The sequence below is a fragment of the Epithele typhae genome (assembly GCF_022376455.1).
Source record: "Epithele typhae strain CBS 203.58 chromosome Unknown BXZ73scaffold_13, whole genome shotgun sequence".
Classification (NCBI taxonomy): Eukaryota; Fungi; Basidiomycota; class Agaricomycetes; order Polyporales; family Epitheliaceae; genus Epithele; species Epithele typhae.
Window position 1 is genome coordinate 588,625 of NW_025954204.1, and position 15,336 is coordinate 603,960.

Consider the following 15,336-nt stretch of genomic DNA (forward strand, 5'->3'; position numbering starts at 1 on the left):
CGGATCTCGCGAGACGGGATGTGGGTGGGGACGCGGGCGGGGACTAGGACGGGGAGTGGTAGGTGAGCTGAAGAGAAACGACGGCCTACCCATGTTGGACGCATGCGCTGACCGCGAGAACTCCGCGAGGCAACGGAGATTGTGCCCAGCATCCAGGGAGGATCATCTCAGATAGCGTTATATGAATGCTCTCATCCACGACGTGAAGTGCGAGGTGCTCCGTGCGGCGTATTCAATGCGTGCCTTGACCATGTCACCTACTCGCTGTCACAATCCAAGTCGGCGGTGTCAGCAGCTACTCCCAAACCCAAGAAAGACGATATGTACTCGAAGTTGAAGGCGGACCGGTCGATCGTGCTTCTGAGCTGCCTTGGAAAGCTCTGTGAGAAGGCGCTGGCGGTGCGACTCCACTAGTACTTCAACGAGGGTGGCACTTGTCGCAGTTCGGCGAGACGTGACGAAGCAGAGGCCTATGTTCGACGTCCGACGCTGGCCTCTGCTCGTGCATCAAATTCGCCAAGCATGGGCGCGCCGGATGGTCCGACACGTCCGTTTTCGCGTTCGACGTCGCACAGTTCCACCCCCGAGGGCGCCAGAGATACGCGCCGGTGGAGACGCGCCCAGGTGGGCGGCAACGGAGCGGGAACGCGAGCGGTGCGCACCATCCTCCTCCCCCCGTCTGTCTCGTTTTCACGCTTCGCGCCCCGTTCAGGCGTCCACTGCCGCTTAGCGCCAGCCATCTCCTTTGCCGAATCTGCTAGTGGCGCCCACGACACGCACGACACGCGAGGATGGGATCCGGACGTGAAGAAGCTCGTCCATTCGCCTCACCCGCTTCACGCCCTCCACCGCGCACCCCGCCTCGGCCGAGCACCCGTAATCGCGGGTGCCCGGTGCTCGGTGCCGCCTTCCCCTCCTGCTTCGCCCGCCCGGCCTACCACACGTACGGTGGACACCTGCGGATGTCCACATGGGCGTCCTCTACTCGGAGATGACGATGTTGGGGTCGCCGTGAGTTCCGGCGACCACTAGCTCGGTGAGTACACCCCGTTTTGTGCCCTCCACCTTGCTCTCCTCCGCTCTTGCGCGCGTCCTGCTTGTTCGCGCGAGCACGTCCGACTCCTCGTGGGTGTGGCACGGCGTCGCTGCCGGTGTCACTTGTCCCCCTCACCCTCCTCCGCCCCCGCACACGTCCCGCTCGTGCATGCAAGCACGACCTGGCCGTGCTCTGTGCGCTTGTTCGACTCGCGGGCGCGCAGCACCACGTCTCCGTGAAGATCATCGGCAAGGCTCACAGGGAATCGATGGTCATCGAGGAGGTTGACAAGCACTTCGGCTGTTCCGAGTGCGTAGACGTTGCTGTACTCATCCAGGGATCTCCCTCATCACCTCTTAAGCCATACACGCCAGTAACGGCACCTCTTACCTGTTGAAAGTTGGTCTTGCATGTTTACCACAGCATCTCGCCGAACCCCAGCACCCGAATCCCAGCGAAGGCACGACACCATCCAGATGGACCGGCTCGGGCTCCCCTCGCACTCGGCGGACGGGCAATGCAGCTGGAAAGACGCGTTCACCTCGTTCGGTGAAGGCCACGGAGGCGGCGGGCGTCGATCTGATGTACGCGGACCTGCGCGCATGCTTGTCGCGCGCGATCGCTTTCCCCTCCTCGACGACTCCCGTCCCTCGTCGCCTTCACCGGCGATGACACGACGACGCTCGTCGACTTCGATTCCGATCCGCCTCCCCGTTCCGCACGCCAGTGGACGGTCCTGAGCGACGGCGGCGGTACCGCTCTCCGCGCGTGTCTCAAACGCCAGCAGGCGCGCCCCGCCGCGAGGTTCTGGGGTGACAAAGCGGATGGGTGGAACGCTACGCACTGCAGGTCCGCATGCTCCATTTTCTCGCCCCGCGGTCGCTGACACCGTGCGGTCTCTTTCTCCCAACAGCACTGCGATGCCGGCACGGCCTTCGAGCGTGTGTCGGGAACGGACACGGACGGCGACGTCGACGTGAGGCCCTTCGCCTTGACCGATCCCACTCTGGACTACCTCCAACTTGGTGCGTCAGAGCGCGGCGTAGAGCAAACGCACGACGACGACAGTGAACGCGGGATGCAAGCGTGTGCCGTGCCACTACTCGTGCGCGCCGCGCGGTGCATGTCTAAGGTGTTGACACGATCGCGAACGGACCTGCGGGCCTGCGTGTCAGGAGGAGTGGGGCTTAGACTCGTCAGAGGAGTTTATAGTTACAATTCAGCGCCTACGGTGCATATATACATGCGGTGCTCTGCAATACCACTGTGTAATGCCATGGTGTTGAGCGCACGAACCTCCACGGGTTTCCGAGGGTCCACCATGCGTGTGCACGGGTTGGATGACCCGAACCCGTACCCGAGGGAACCGTACCTGTGGTGATGCCTACGGGGTACAGGCTACATATGTATGATCCTCGTTCGCGCACACCCCTCCTTCTGCGCACACGTCGGCCTTCAGAACAAGAACCGCTGACGAAGGCTGAAGCACGTCCATTTAAATACCGTACTCCAGTGAGCATCCGGAGAACGTTCGCACACGTACTTATGGGTATGTACATTCGATAGAGTACGACAAGACGGAACACCGAAAGTATCGGCACGAAGGCACGACAAGAACGTACACGTTGAACAATCTTGGGCGTCGCCGACGCGACTAGTCCGCACCGTCCACGTCCGCGATAGACATCGACAGCTCCGTCCGCAGCCGCTTTGCCACACGCGACTCCTCTTCAGGGTCGTCCTGCTCCTGCGTCTGCGGGGGCAGCGACGCCGCGTATCCGATCCTTCGTCGTCACACTCCTGCGGCAGCGACTTGCGCTCCACCTCGTGCGCATCGGCGACTTCCCGACCCGTGTGTCGTCTTCGAGCGTCTTGTTTTATCGCATCGGCGTGGCCTCCTTCATTGCGTGACGCTCGGGCTCTTCCACTGGCTCCCCCACAGGCCCCCACCGACCCCGACCAGAGCCTCCCTGCCCACGTACGCATGTCCTATGAAGGCGCCGGGAGCTCCTCGCCCGCCCGCCGCGCCCGCGACAGCACCTCCGACCGCCGCTGAAGCCTCCCGCGCTGGGTCCCCTCGCTTGCGGCGGACCGCGGGCGCGAGAGCACGTGGTCGTGCTTGACGGGCGACGGCGGGTTCACGGGGAGGATGAGGCTGAGGGCGTCGAGGGACATGTGCAAGCCCGCCGCGGAGCGCATCCATGCGTCCTGCTCGCCGTCCATGCGGAGCAGCGACGCCGTCCCGGGCAGTCCCATCAGCGGGGCTGCGGGCGGAGGGGTGTGCTCGAGCGTCGCCGCCGGCCCGCCGTCCGCGATGGAGGGGGCGGAGGGGAGCGACTGGAGCGACGCGGTGCGAAGCGCGGGGGGAGTCGCGGGGAGCGGCCGGGGCGCGCCTTCGAGCTCGGCCTCGGTCGCGAGCCACGGGTGGTACAGCGCACTGAGCGACATGCGCTCGCTCGGGGAAGACGCGAGGAGCGCGCGGATGAACCGCTCGGCTGTGGGTGTGTGCGGGGCCCAGGTCAGCTCGCGCGGCTGGGAAGAAGGAGGGCACACGCACTCTGCTCGCTCACGCCGCACTCGTACAGGAGCGTCCACCGCACCCGGCGGGTCGTGATGTTGGTATGGATGTCCGTGTTCGGCGGGTCTGCGTCGAACGGGGTGCCCTGCATGAACTTGAGAGGAGAAAATGGTCAGCACACCCGGACAGACGCACATGGCAATGACAATCACGCCGACGCTCCAGCTGTCGACCAGGTTCGAGTACCCGTCCGGCGTGGGCCCTGGGGAACGCGGTTGTGCGCCACGAGCCTTGAGGTGCAAACGAGGAAGAGTCCTCGAGTCGAAAGAGCGAAGTCGGACGGCGATTGCAGGCGGTTTGTTGGACGTTGGCGGGCATGGCGAGCGCGGGTGGTACCGTCAATTGGGCGCGTCCTCCGTTATCGAAAACACGCACGCCCGCGTGTCCGCCGCGGAAGGCTTGTTGGTTGGGACATCGGCTGGGATGGTGTCCGTGAACGTGTGCAGGCGCACGGGGAGGGGAATCATAGGCAGCGGGCCAGAGATCGCTATGAGGAGGTCTCGGCACCGTGCGTACGTATGTGTCGTCGTTAGCGCAGGGAGCGTCCAGTCGTAGCCCTCAGTGAGACTGCGAGTGCACTGGCACCGACTGCGAGGAAGCTGGGTACGTGTACCTGCAGAGGCGAGTGAGCTGGGGGTAGGACGGAACGGCAGGCGTCCGATAGGGATCACGTTACGAGTGTTATGCGTCGCGTTCTGCGAGAACGAATGGTCACGCTCGAGCGCGAGCGTGTGCTGCACATTCTCTGATTGCACGAGATGTAAGCGTAGGATCTTAGTGTAGGGATGTTGTGCACCTACCTCGCACAGGGTTACATACGGCCTGGGGCGTTCAGAGTTAGGTGAGGCCGTGGTACGGATGATTGAGATGTCGTCTGGCGCGTTCCTGCGCGAACAAGGCCGATGGTAGGACATGGTTGGCGCGGAGGGCGGTCGTCGGTAGGGCACCGACGCGGTGGAATGAAGGGGTGCGGACGATGGAAGAGACAGAGGAGAAGTGTGGGCTGGGAGAAGGGCTCGGAGGATGAGAAGGCACGTACGAGTGGTCAGTCGCAAGCACGCTCTGATCTCCATCGCCGAACTCCCGCTCTGGGCCAGCTGACACCAACGGGCATTTGGAGTAGCGGCGCGTGTCTGGTTGGTTTGAACACGCTCGTTGAGGGATTCTTGGATGATGACCGGCGGCGGCGGGGAGTGTGTCGAGGGTGTGGGGACCGTCAGACGGCCGATCTGTGCACGTTCGTTGAGAGAGCACAGCGATGCGCGGGAGCTCAAGTACTCACGGACGGGACAGCCAAAGAGGCGTGCAGGAGCGGGGCGGCGATGGTCGATGGTCGACGGGTCAAGAGGCTTCGGGACGCTGGGGGTGGCAGGTTGTGTCGACCGCGGCACGCCCTGGGACGCAACGGCGTGGGGGCGAGTGTGTTGGGCGAGGTCTTGACGCGTCTACGGGAGCCGATACGTCGTGGATGAGGCGTTGTGTCGACCGCGGTGCGCCCTGCATTTGAGTCAGTCAAAGGCTGGGAGTCGGCGTGCGCCAACCGCAGGCGCTCGATTGCGTCATGCGCGCGACTCAGAATCCAGCCTGGTGCGTTCCTAAAGTCACCCTCCTCCTCCTCCTCCTCCTCCTCCTCCTCCTCCTCCTCCACGCGTCGCAGTTCGGCGGGACGAGGCAGGGTCACAGCCTTCTGTGGTTGAAGCTGGCCTCGTTCTCGTGTATCACATTCGTCAAGCGTGGATGCGCGGGATGGCCCAGCGCATCTGTCCTCGCATTCGACCGGTACTACCTCGCACAGTTCTACGTACCCCCTACTATCTCTGCCGCCGCCTCGCGAACATCGACCATGCCCTAGTGAAGACGCGCAGGGGTGAGCGGCAAGTGGGGACGTCAGAGCTGAGAGCGGTGCGCACCGTCTTCCTCTTCCTCTCCCTCCTCCATCCGCCTCACCCGCTTCCCGCCCTCCACTCGCGGGCGCCCGGTGCCCGGTGCCGTACTCTCCACCTGCTTCGCCCACCCTGCGGGGGATGTCCACCAGGGGCTCTGAGATGAGGATGTTGGGGTCCCCATGAATTACGGCGACCCCTAGCTCGGTGAGTGCGCCCCATTTTGTGCTCTCCACCTCTGCTTTGCCCCCGTCCACCTTGCCTTCCTCCCCTTTTGCGCGCGTCCTGCTCGGTCGCGCGGGCACGTCCAGTTCGTGGATGCGGCACGCCGTCGCTGCTGGTCTTGTCCCCACCCTAGGCGGATGAGGTGTATTGCATTAGACCTGCGTCGTCCGCGAAGAGCTACGTGAGTTCTTTCCCTATTGTATGCGCATGTTGTCCTCAAGAGATGGACTTTAATCGCTGCGCATAGACACGATCGTGGAAGTGTGCGGCCGAAGCCGTGCGCAGGTACGTGTTCGCAATTTTTGAGCGCATAATACCTACCTTGAGTATGTATACTGTACACCCAGGTTACGGCTTTCTGATGAGCGAGAACGCGGACTTTGCGGAGCGATTCGCGCTGTAGGGGATCGCGTTTATTGGGCCTCCGGCGAGTGCCATCGTGAGCATGGACTCGAACAGGTGTGTGGTTCTTCTGCGAGCAGGCGTAGCGGCGAGGCTAAGTGCGGAGACAGCGTGTCGAAGAATATCATGTCTGCTGCAGGTGTTCTGGTCGTCCCTGGCCATCACGGGAACCAGGACCTCGACTTCTTGCAGCAAGAGGCTTTGCGCATAGGTACGAAGGTCTTCATCTTCTCCTGCGCTCGCCTCCCCGCATGAGACTTGCCACATAGACTACCCTGTTCTCATCAAACCCGTCCCAAGAGTACGCATCGTACATGCACAAGGCGAGTTCCCACAAGGCGCTTTCTTCTGCTCAACGCAAGGCGACGAAGTCGTTCGGCAACGCAGAGTGTTGGGCAGCCCCACGTTCGGCGTCGGTTTCCGCTGATTGAGACCGTTGAGGAACACTTACTTGCAAGTCGAACACCCTGATCACCGAACTTGATGTCATCCAGCGGCAACTAGAGGTGAGTATTCGACTATTTGTACCCTTGCATTTTGCCCATGACTTTTGCGCAGGTGGCAGCTGGAGATACGCTTCTTCTCGACGAGTCCTCAATACCACTCGTCAGGCGTGCTTTCGAATCGCGCCTATACGCCGAGAACCCACGCAACTTCCTCCCCGACTCTGGCCAACTCGCCCACCTATCCACACCCACGCCTACTCACATCTTCACGGCTCCGCCGGGTGTACAACGCATACCTCTGGGAGAAAGTAGCTCTCCCTTCATGCTCGTCGCGAACACATCTGCTGTCATCGCGCCATCACTTCGTGTCGAGCAAGGATTCGAGCAAGGCACACAAATTGGCTTCTTCCAATCGTCCATGGGCACGATCGCACGGAGGCTATGAGGAAGCCGCGAGGTGCGCTGGAAGAGTACAGAGGTCGACGAACATCAAGTTCTTGAGGGCCCTCGGGGGAAACCAGGCGATTACAGATCGAGACGTCGAGACAGGATTCATTCCGGTAAGCCTCACTGCTTATTGCGAGGTTTGTGTTAGCTGACTTTTACTCGTAGAAACACTTCCACGAGCTCTTCCCACCCACACCTGAACCTCCCGATGAAGCTCTCGCACAAGCCATGTCGTCCTGCGCGACGAGCCAATTCCTGCTTCCTCCAACCCTGAGACGACACTCACTTCTCGTGCTTCAACGCGACGTTTACAAGAACCATCACCCTCCAACACACATCCCTCTCCCACCTTCTCCGTCACTCGCGCTCACCGTGGCGGCCTCCCTCCCGGAGAGTTTCTCGCCCACCTTCGCTGCCGTATCCGCCGTGCTTGAGTCCCCCCTCACCTTCGCCGGCGCACGTGCCCGCACGACCATGGTCCCACCGCCCGCCCGCCGCCTCGCCCTCGCGCGCGTCCCGCTCGTCCATGCAAGCACCACCTAGCCGCGCTCTACGAGCTGCTCCGACTCCCGGGCGCGCAGCACCACGTCCCCGCTTCCCCGCTGCGTTGTCCTCGCCCTCCGCCTCCGCCTCCGCCTCCGCCTCGCCCTCCACGTTGTAGTAGCGTACTAATAAATATATCTTCATCTCTCACAATACACGAGTACACCCAAAAGTTGTGTTTGGAAACCATAAGGGGGCTTGGGAGAGGGCGAGCTGGTGCGATGATTGTACCGAGGAGGGCGACGATCGGCGACGTGGGCGACAAAGTCCGGTCGAGTTGAACGCCTAGCTCGCCGCGGTGACATTCGAAGAGGTCTGCGGATTGGCCGGTCGAAGCGAACGGGGCATCTGAGGCCAGCGGGCACGGTCAATTCCAAAGCCGGCGAGGTGAGGGCACGCGCAGGGTAGGCATGTTCCTGTGTCAGTGAGCGAGGTCAGTGGACAGACGTTTTCGTCATGGTGATCATTGGCGCCGGCACTCACAGGGCGTGAACCCGCGGGCGACATGCGCTGACGCATGCCCGTGCGACACGAGCACCTCTGGCGGCTCTATGCACTGGTGCGTCGGACGCGGCGGCGTCGGCGGCGGCGGTGTCGCCCGCGTTGGCTGGGGCTGCTGCAGCCCCGGGCACGGCCCTGCGTCGGGCGATGGCTCCCGTCCGTGCTGGCGTGAGCTTGGGCTTGGTGGTGTGACGACGGGTGGTACCAACCCGCAGGGCTGCGAAAGATCCCGGCCGGTTCCGGTATCCAAACGAGACCGCTGTTCCCTCGGGCGTAGGTAGTGCGCGTGGTCTTGCGCGTGGTCGCGCAGGTGCGCGGCGGACCGCGGCGAGTGCGAATGGCCCTGCAGAGCATACGAAAACACGTGGCGTTGTTCCGGGCGGGTCATCGGGGGCTCCATCGCCAGGTGCCTGCTGCTCAGCACGCCGAGGCTCAAGCGGCGTGGGCGGCGCTAGACGAGGTCCGCGCGTCGCTCGACGACGCGTACCGGCGGCTGCGCACGCGCACGCGCACGCTCGTCCTGCGTGTGCTGGGCCCGCACGACGCGGAGGAGGTTTGCATGCGGCTGCGGCATCCCTCGTGGACACGTAGCCGGCGGTGCTGGAGCTCGTGGTGGACAGGGGACGGGGCGCGACGGGGGCGGCGCTCCGGAAGGCGTTTGAGGAGGAGGAGGGATGCAGGGAGAGCTTTCGCTCAAGCTGGAATTTGACAGGACGCTCGAGCTGGCGGCGTGCGACGTCGTGGTACACGGCTTTGGCTATCAAGTCGAAGAGCCTGACGAGGCACGTCGTATCAATGACTGTCACGATGAGCTGAAGCAGGTGTATGTGAAAGCTGGCGTTGTCGGACAAGAGGTCATGTGAGGAAGTCTCGACGCCGTGGTCGTGAGCGCAGGGAGCGTCCGGTCGTAGGCCTGAGACTGCAAGTGCGCTGGCACCGACTGCGACGAAGCCGGGTGAGCGTACCCTGCATACACGAGCGAGTTGGAGCTGTAATGGAACGGTAGGCGTCCGATCGGTAAAGCGGTCCATGTGTTGTGCGTCGCGTTCTGAGAAACGAATGGTCCCTCTCACGCACGAGCGTATGCTGCACATGCTCCGCCTACACGGGATGTGAGCGTCGGATCTCGGTCTAGGGACGTTGGGTACCTACCTCACATTCAAATTAGACTGGGCAGCCTAGCGCGTCCAGGGTTTGAGGCCAAGGTACGGATGATTGAACGGCGATGGCGCCGTCTATCGCGTTCTGTGCGAACACGGCTGTGGTTAGCGAGGAGGGCAGACGTCGGCAGGGCACGGACGCGGTATAACGAAGGTGTGCAGACGGTAGGAGAGTGGAAGGGGGAAGTCCCGGCTGGGAGAAGGGCTTGGAGGATGAGAAGGTGGATAAGCACGTACGAATGGTCGGCCGCAAGCACGCTCTGATCTGTATCGAGGCGACCGCCCGCTCCGGGCCAGGTGACAACGACGGGCATTGGGAGAAGCGGTACGCGCCTGGTTGGTTTGCACACGCCCGCCGAGGGTGTGGGGACGGTACGTTGGACGGCCGATCTGTGCGCGTTCGTTGCAAAGAGGGAACAGTGAAGGGCGGAGAGCGAAGCGGGGGAACACACAGGCGGGACAGCCAAAGGGGCGTGCAGGAGCGGAGCGTCGATGGTGGATGATCGACGGGTCGAAAGGCGTCGGGATGCTGTGGATGACGCTTGTCTCGACCGCGGTACGCCCTGGGACGCAACGGCGTGGAGGCGAGTGTGCTGGGCGAGGTCTTGACACGTCGAGGTGCGCAGGTACGCGGTAGATGAGGCGTTGTGTCGACCGCGGTGCGCCCTGCTGTGAGTCCAAGGCTGGTCAGCAAGCGCCAAGCGCAGGGCAGAAAGGGCGTCACCGCAGGCGCTCGATTGCGTCATGCGCGCGAGGTGGACTCCCATCAGCAAAATGGGTGCACACACGACAGGGCTCTATAGTGCACTGTAGTATGTCAGAGTGCGCTATCATTAATTGTAGTTCAGACGAGCAACTATCCGATAGTATCCATGTTTGATAGATTAACGGTGGCGACGATCAACATTCATCTGCATTCGTCGGACAAGACGCCGTCTGACCGGTCATTATCGGACGCTGGTGAACGTCAGATCGAATCCCGGTGTGTGTATGATCATTAGCGGGCTCATGTATGATCTAACATCATCCGTGCAGCTGTTATACTACAGTGCATGCTTGACCCGACAAAGAACTGTCAAGTCCGACCAGACATAGCTGTTGACGTCCATTATGAACCATACGATGGGTCACGGGATGCCTGGTTCGGTACAATCCACTCACGTCATGCACGCAATCATATCGGGTGTGCAGGACAAACCATTGTAGTATCACTATGTTATAGTATCGAGTAAAATACACATTAGAAAGGGCTACATGAATGCAGACGATAGTGCGGTAGTATCCGAATAGACTCGTGCAAGCGCATCGCCAAGAAAATTGACGACGTGCTGGGCGGGTGCCCTCTGCGCGCGCGCGGCGCCAGGGCAATCGAGACCGACTCACTCGTCATCAATGAGATGCGCGTACGTCTTCTCACTGAGCGCACCCTCATGCTCATACAGCGGTGGCACGTCCCTGACATTCTGCCGAAGGACGTGCTGGCGGAGGTTGTGACCGAGCGCGTGAAGTTGGTACGCAGCGTGGGTGCGTAGCGGCGTCGGGTGGTCGAGCTCCGCCGGAACGTGAACACCTTGATCTCGGGCACTGAGAGGACTGGGGCGAATAAGCCGGAGACTCTGTGTGGGGAGTCAACGCTTGTCATCAGCGTCGCAACTCGGGACTCGGCGCGAGGGAAGGGCGGAAAGCGGACGTACTTCCAGTTCGCAAACCAACCAAAAGCGCCTCGGGGTGTTCAAGCGCCGAGCAGTGCGGGGACGGTGAGCGCGATGTTATGGTTGGTGGTTCGAGCGGGACGCGGTGAGTGAGGGGCGGACGGAGGAGTGGGATGGTACATACAAGAAGCAGAACATTGCAGTCGCTTGTGACATGCCGAGGTCGCGCGGCGAGCTGCGCGTGCCAGGCGATGGGCTCGGTGGCCTCGAACCTGCCAGGGAGGGACCGCAGTACGTGAATAACAATGAGCACCGTTCACTGAACGCACCCCCATTTCCCCGGGGGAAATGCAAGGCGCTTAAAGGGCAGCACGTGAATCCGATTGGCGCCAGATATCAGGAGCCAACCAAAATACAAACATGCTCTCTCGGAGTCGAACACGCGCACATGTGGAACACTCAAGCGCTGTACCGACTCCGCCACCCTCTCGTTCTTTAGGGGCTTATTTTATACACTATGTACTGCTATCAGCCCCTCCAGGAAACACACTTCAGCTCTGGGGGAATGTCCTGCGGGCGCTTACACCCCCTCCCCCATTCCCCCTTGGGAGGAATACTTCCCTCGGCGCCTTCTGCACGCGTTTCCCCTGGAGAAGAATACCTCCCTCGGCGCCTTCTGCACGCGTTTCCCCTGGAGAAGAATACCTCCGCCTTCTGCACGCGTTTCCCCTGGAGAAGAATACCTCCCTCGGCGCCTTCTGCACGCATTTCCCCTTGGGAGGAATTCCTCCCTCAGTGCCTGCAGCCTCCATTTCCTCGCCCGGCCGTGCGCACCTTTCCTCTTGTGAGGAATTCCTCTCTCGGTGCCGGCCCGTGTCTGCTGCTTCGCGCAACAAAGAGGATGGTGCGAATGTTTCCCTAGAAGTCGTGTGTCGGCCAGTGTGCGCGAGTGCGTGGGCGAGAGTGCGTGGCGCGCGCGCGCGACCCTCCCGCCCTCGCGCGCGCGCACTTGCCCCCGTCCGCGCCGTCCCCCCTCAGGTCCCCGTACCATGCGGCGCCGGAGGGCGATGATTGCAATGCTTGATGTGCCATGCGTCCGCCGGCGCCCCCGCTGATTTCCATCATCGGTGCTCTAAATTCCGGCACTGCCTCAGATAGTGTGAACTATCGTTCCATGGTGCCAGCCTACGCCGCGCGCCCTCGCCCGCGCGCGCGACGCGACCTCGCGCGGTGCCGCGCCCCCAGGAACCTGGGGGCTCCTGGGGAGCGAGGATGTCCCTAGCTGACCACAGCCACCCCCGCAGTGACTCGATGACGTTCAGGTCGATCTCATTCCGGTTTTCTCGGAGACGCGTCGCGCGGTCCGCCGGCCCGTAGTTGTAAGAACAGGAAGAGTACCACAAAACAAAACAACGGACCACGATGTCGATCGTCGGGCTTTCTGGATGTGTTCGAGAGTGAGAGGCCGCCGACAGACGACAGTGGATGGAGGGCGAGGATGTGGCAAACGCGGGAGCGTGGAGCGGGGCGCTGAACATTCGATTAGCGTCTCGCGATGCATAGCGTCTCTGGTTGTTCCTCACCTGGATCGCCTTTGGCCTCGTTCGCAAGGCCCGCTTGAGTGGTACTTCCTGGCGTTTCGGTTTTCCAAGCTCTTTAATTCCTGAAAATAATCCTTGCTCATATGAGTTGACGACATCTCCCAAGGACGACGCTCCCAAGGACGACGCTACTTACTGTTTGGCCAGGCCTCGGTGTCTTCGGCGATGTCCGCAGGGCACCGCTTGACTCCTGATTCCGTGATCCGTCGCGGCGTTCAGTTGCGGGCCGAGCGCTCGGCGTTTATTCCGGCAACTTACCGGCGTCTTACTCTCCGCGTTGGCCCGGCCCGGGCTCCTATGTCTGATCAACATCAAGCAAAGCCGTATTCATGACGTCCCTTGGTCGACCATCAACGTCGCATGCTTCAGAGAGCACCGCTCCATGGATTTGATAAACAACGACGATGCGCTACAACCATTCATGACAACTGCGTAAACATCTCGGCGCGATCAGCAGATAGAGACTGAGGAGTCGGGATGCGAGCGAGCTGTGACTGCCTCTCCTGCCCGGTAGTCCCCCTCTGAGATACCGGCACGTTCTTGACCAACCGGAATCCTACCTGCTTGTAGCGCACAAGCCCCCCAGCCGTGAATTGAGTGAAGGAATGACGTTCCTTCCCTTGAGGATCGACGGCAGTGTTCCCATGACGCAACGCCGCCGAGCACAGGATAACCGTGCTTCCCGGAGGGGATCGGAAATACAGATGTCCACCTTGATCGGGATCAAAATCCCCCAGCGCAGTGATGGCGCATGGACAACCGGGATAGTTCATCTTGTCGAGATGATCCACCGTCGCGGTGTGAGGACCCATGTTCACCGTGCACAACGGGTGAACGCTGACCCCAGGGAAGTTCGGCTCAAGTTCATCGTCGCGTTCATATATGGCATGCATCGTCTGGTGCATTTGGGCGTATGCAAGCGGGAAGTGGTACCTCAACCCTCCTGATACGGTTCTCAGCTTTTAGGCTCATTGTAGGACATCGTCACTCACCGCTCTGCCAACCCGCCAAACGCCGCACGTCTGGGTCCTCGAGAACGGTCTTCTCGACCTTCGACTGCCACACGTTGTGACCAAGCCTAGCAGGCTCCTGCTCTCAACTCAGAACGACACGCCGTGTTGAACAAGCGGATGCGAACCTGATTGCCCATCGTCACCCCTGATTTCACGGCTCCGAAGTCGCCGCGGCGCTGAGGCTTCTTGCAAGAGCGGAGCGCGTTGATGCTCCTTTTGTGAACGCGACCGAGACAACCAAACTTCGTCTTCAGCCGAAGAGCGACGTCAGTCATGGTCCCGGAAGAGTCCCCCGCCTTGACTTTGCCGGGAGCTATCAGCGCAACAAGCAGCTTCTGGTCCTTGTCCAAGATATGCCGATCGGTGCTGGCGAATAGTTCATGATCGAGTGGGTCGTAAACAATGGAATGAACTCACATGCCATCCCACTTGAGGTACGTGTGGCGCATGCGCTTGAGCTCCGAAGGCGTCGGGGGGTGAGAGCGTGACTTTGCCAGATCCCTTTTTGCCTCGAACCCGAATCGGTCGACCACCATCTCGCACGTCGAGAAAGTCTCGACAACCGTCGTCTGAGCAGAGAGATGGCTGTTGAGACAAACGCCCTTCCGCCCTGGGCCCGGGAGCAAGAAATTCGCAGCCCCACGCCGGGTTTCGACGATGGTGGCGTGACGCGCCGCTGCCTGTGCGACAGCCCGCTTCTTCTTGCGCTCCTTGCACTTTTGCTTTGCCTTCATCTTGCGAGTTGTGACGGCGCTCGAGGTCGGGGTTTCGTCCCTAACATCATCCAAATTGAGGCACATGCGCATGTCGGCGGAAACTTGACTCACCTTCCTCATCGCCGTTGAAGTCTTTTGTCGGGGATGATCGCTTGCATCCCCAACGGCTGTGAGACTGACTGAGCACGTACATACCCAGCCGATGACGGTCAAGCTCACCTTCATCGCCTAGACTCAGATCCCCCACCATGGCCAGCAATTCCTGGTCCGATGCAGGCTCCCTGGTATCGTCTTCCCTTTCTGCAGCTGCAATTTCTTGTTCTATAGCGTGCAAGAGGTCGTCCCCGATCTCATACGAAATGGCAACGCACGGCAGTCCGTCTGGGAGCGCGTGTGCACGGTACCGACGTCCCGAGCGTGTTGTAGGAGGGGCGTCCTGAGTGTCTTCTGTCAGCGCGAAGAGCTATATAGCACCTTCGATTTTTGATCCTACTCGGACGTCTGCTGTAGCCGCCCCTTGGCTTTCATTACTATCGCATCGTCGCTTGTTCTGGCATCACACGCACCTTCCAGCGTACAACGCATCTGTATCCTGGGCATGCTGATCAGTATTAAGGTCGTTTCTGGTGGGGTGTACTCACAGCTTGGGCCGTAGCGTACCCCGCCGACGTCCAAAGAGGGCGCTGGATGCGAGCGCTTTGGACTTCGTCGTTACGGTCGCCGGACGTGTTCGAAACACACCCTTTGTTGCGACGGGCCACATCCCATAGAGCTAACCGTTAGGTTTTCGACATCGATACATGTAGCTACTCTTGAACTGTCAGGTCCACATCCACTCGATTGTGGTTGCCCGCTTCCCCATACATGCCCATCCCTCCTGACCCAACTCGTCGCACCTTACTTGGACGCTCCACATCGTCGTCCGATATTTCTATCGGCTCCTCCCAGTACTTCTTCGACGCTGTGAACCCCGTAGGTTTCTTCCGGGCGTTCTCCAGTTCGTCATCGGATATCTCGATGACGTCGCGGCTTGTGTCACGTCGCCCCTTGTGCTGCATGACGCGCTTCAACGTCTCTGCACGAGCGTTCACCTGCGTCGTCATCTGCGACTGGTGGTTGGTTTCTTGTGCATT

General features: G+C 61.1%; 5 protein-coding genes across 5 annotated transcripts; 3 read left to right on the forward strand and 2 right to left on the reverse strand.

Annotated features, from left to right (window-relative positions):
- Positions 1–240: 240 nt before the first annotated feature.
- Positions 241–414, forward strand: BXZ73DRAFT_44253 (uncharacterized protein; the record flags this gene model as incomplete). The annotated part of the gene is made up of 1 exon (XM_048019302.1): positions 241–414. A coding segment is annotated over one exon (174 nt), but the record flags the coding sequence as incomplete, so codon positions are not given.
- A 2,611-nt stretch (positions 415–3,025) lies between these two features.
- BXZ73DRAFT_99797 (uncharacterized protein) lies at positions 3,026–4,528 on the reverse strand (the record flags this gene model as incomplete). The annotated part of the gene is made up of 5 exons (XM_048028118.1): positions 3,026–3,531; positions 3,594–3,708; positions 3,767–3,816; positions 4,228–4,348; positions 4,415–4,528. 5 exons carry the CDS (start codon positions 4,526–4,528, stop codon positions 3,026–3,028), a joined length of 906 nt encoding a protein of 301 aa, XP_047879720.1.
- Positions 4,529–6,250: 1,722 nt separating this feature from the next.
- BXZ73DRAFT_99798 (uncharacterized protein) lies at positions 6,251–7,560 on the forward strand (the record flags this gene model as incomplete). The annotated part of the gene is made up of 6 exons (XM_048028119.1): positions 6,251–6,335; positions 6,394–6,536; positions 6,583–6,630; positions 6,683–6,984; positions 7,049–7,130; positions 7,183–7,560. The coding sequence occupies 6 exons, from the start codon at positions 6,251–6,253 to the stop codon at positions 7,558–7,560; spliced, it is 1,038 nt and encodes a 345-aa protein (XP_047879721.1).
- A 2,533-nt stretch (positions 7,561–10,093) lies between these two features.
- Positions 10,094–11,172, forward strand: BXZ73DRAFT_76255 (uncharacterized protein; the record flags this gene model as incomplete). The annotated part of the gene is made up of 5 exons (XM_048022380.1): positions 10,094–10,203; positions 10,501–10,624; positions 10,664–10,732; positions 10,754–10,978; positions 11,122–11,172. 5 exons carry the CDS (start codon positions 10,094–10,096, stop codon positions 11,170–11,172), a joined length of 579 nt encoding a protein of 192 aa, XP_047879722.1.
- A 1,721-nt stretch (positions 11,173–12,893) lies between these two features.
- Positions 12,894–13,421, reverse strand: BXZ73DRAFT_44346 (uncharacterized protein; the record flags this gene model as incomplete). The annotated part of the gene is made up of 1 exon (XM_048019322.1): positions 12,894–13,421. A coding segment is annotated over one exon (528 nt), but the record flags the coding sequence as incomplete, so codon positions are not given.
- Positions 13,422–15,336: the final 1,915 nt, after the last annotated feature.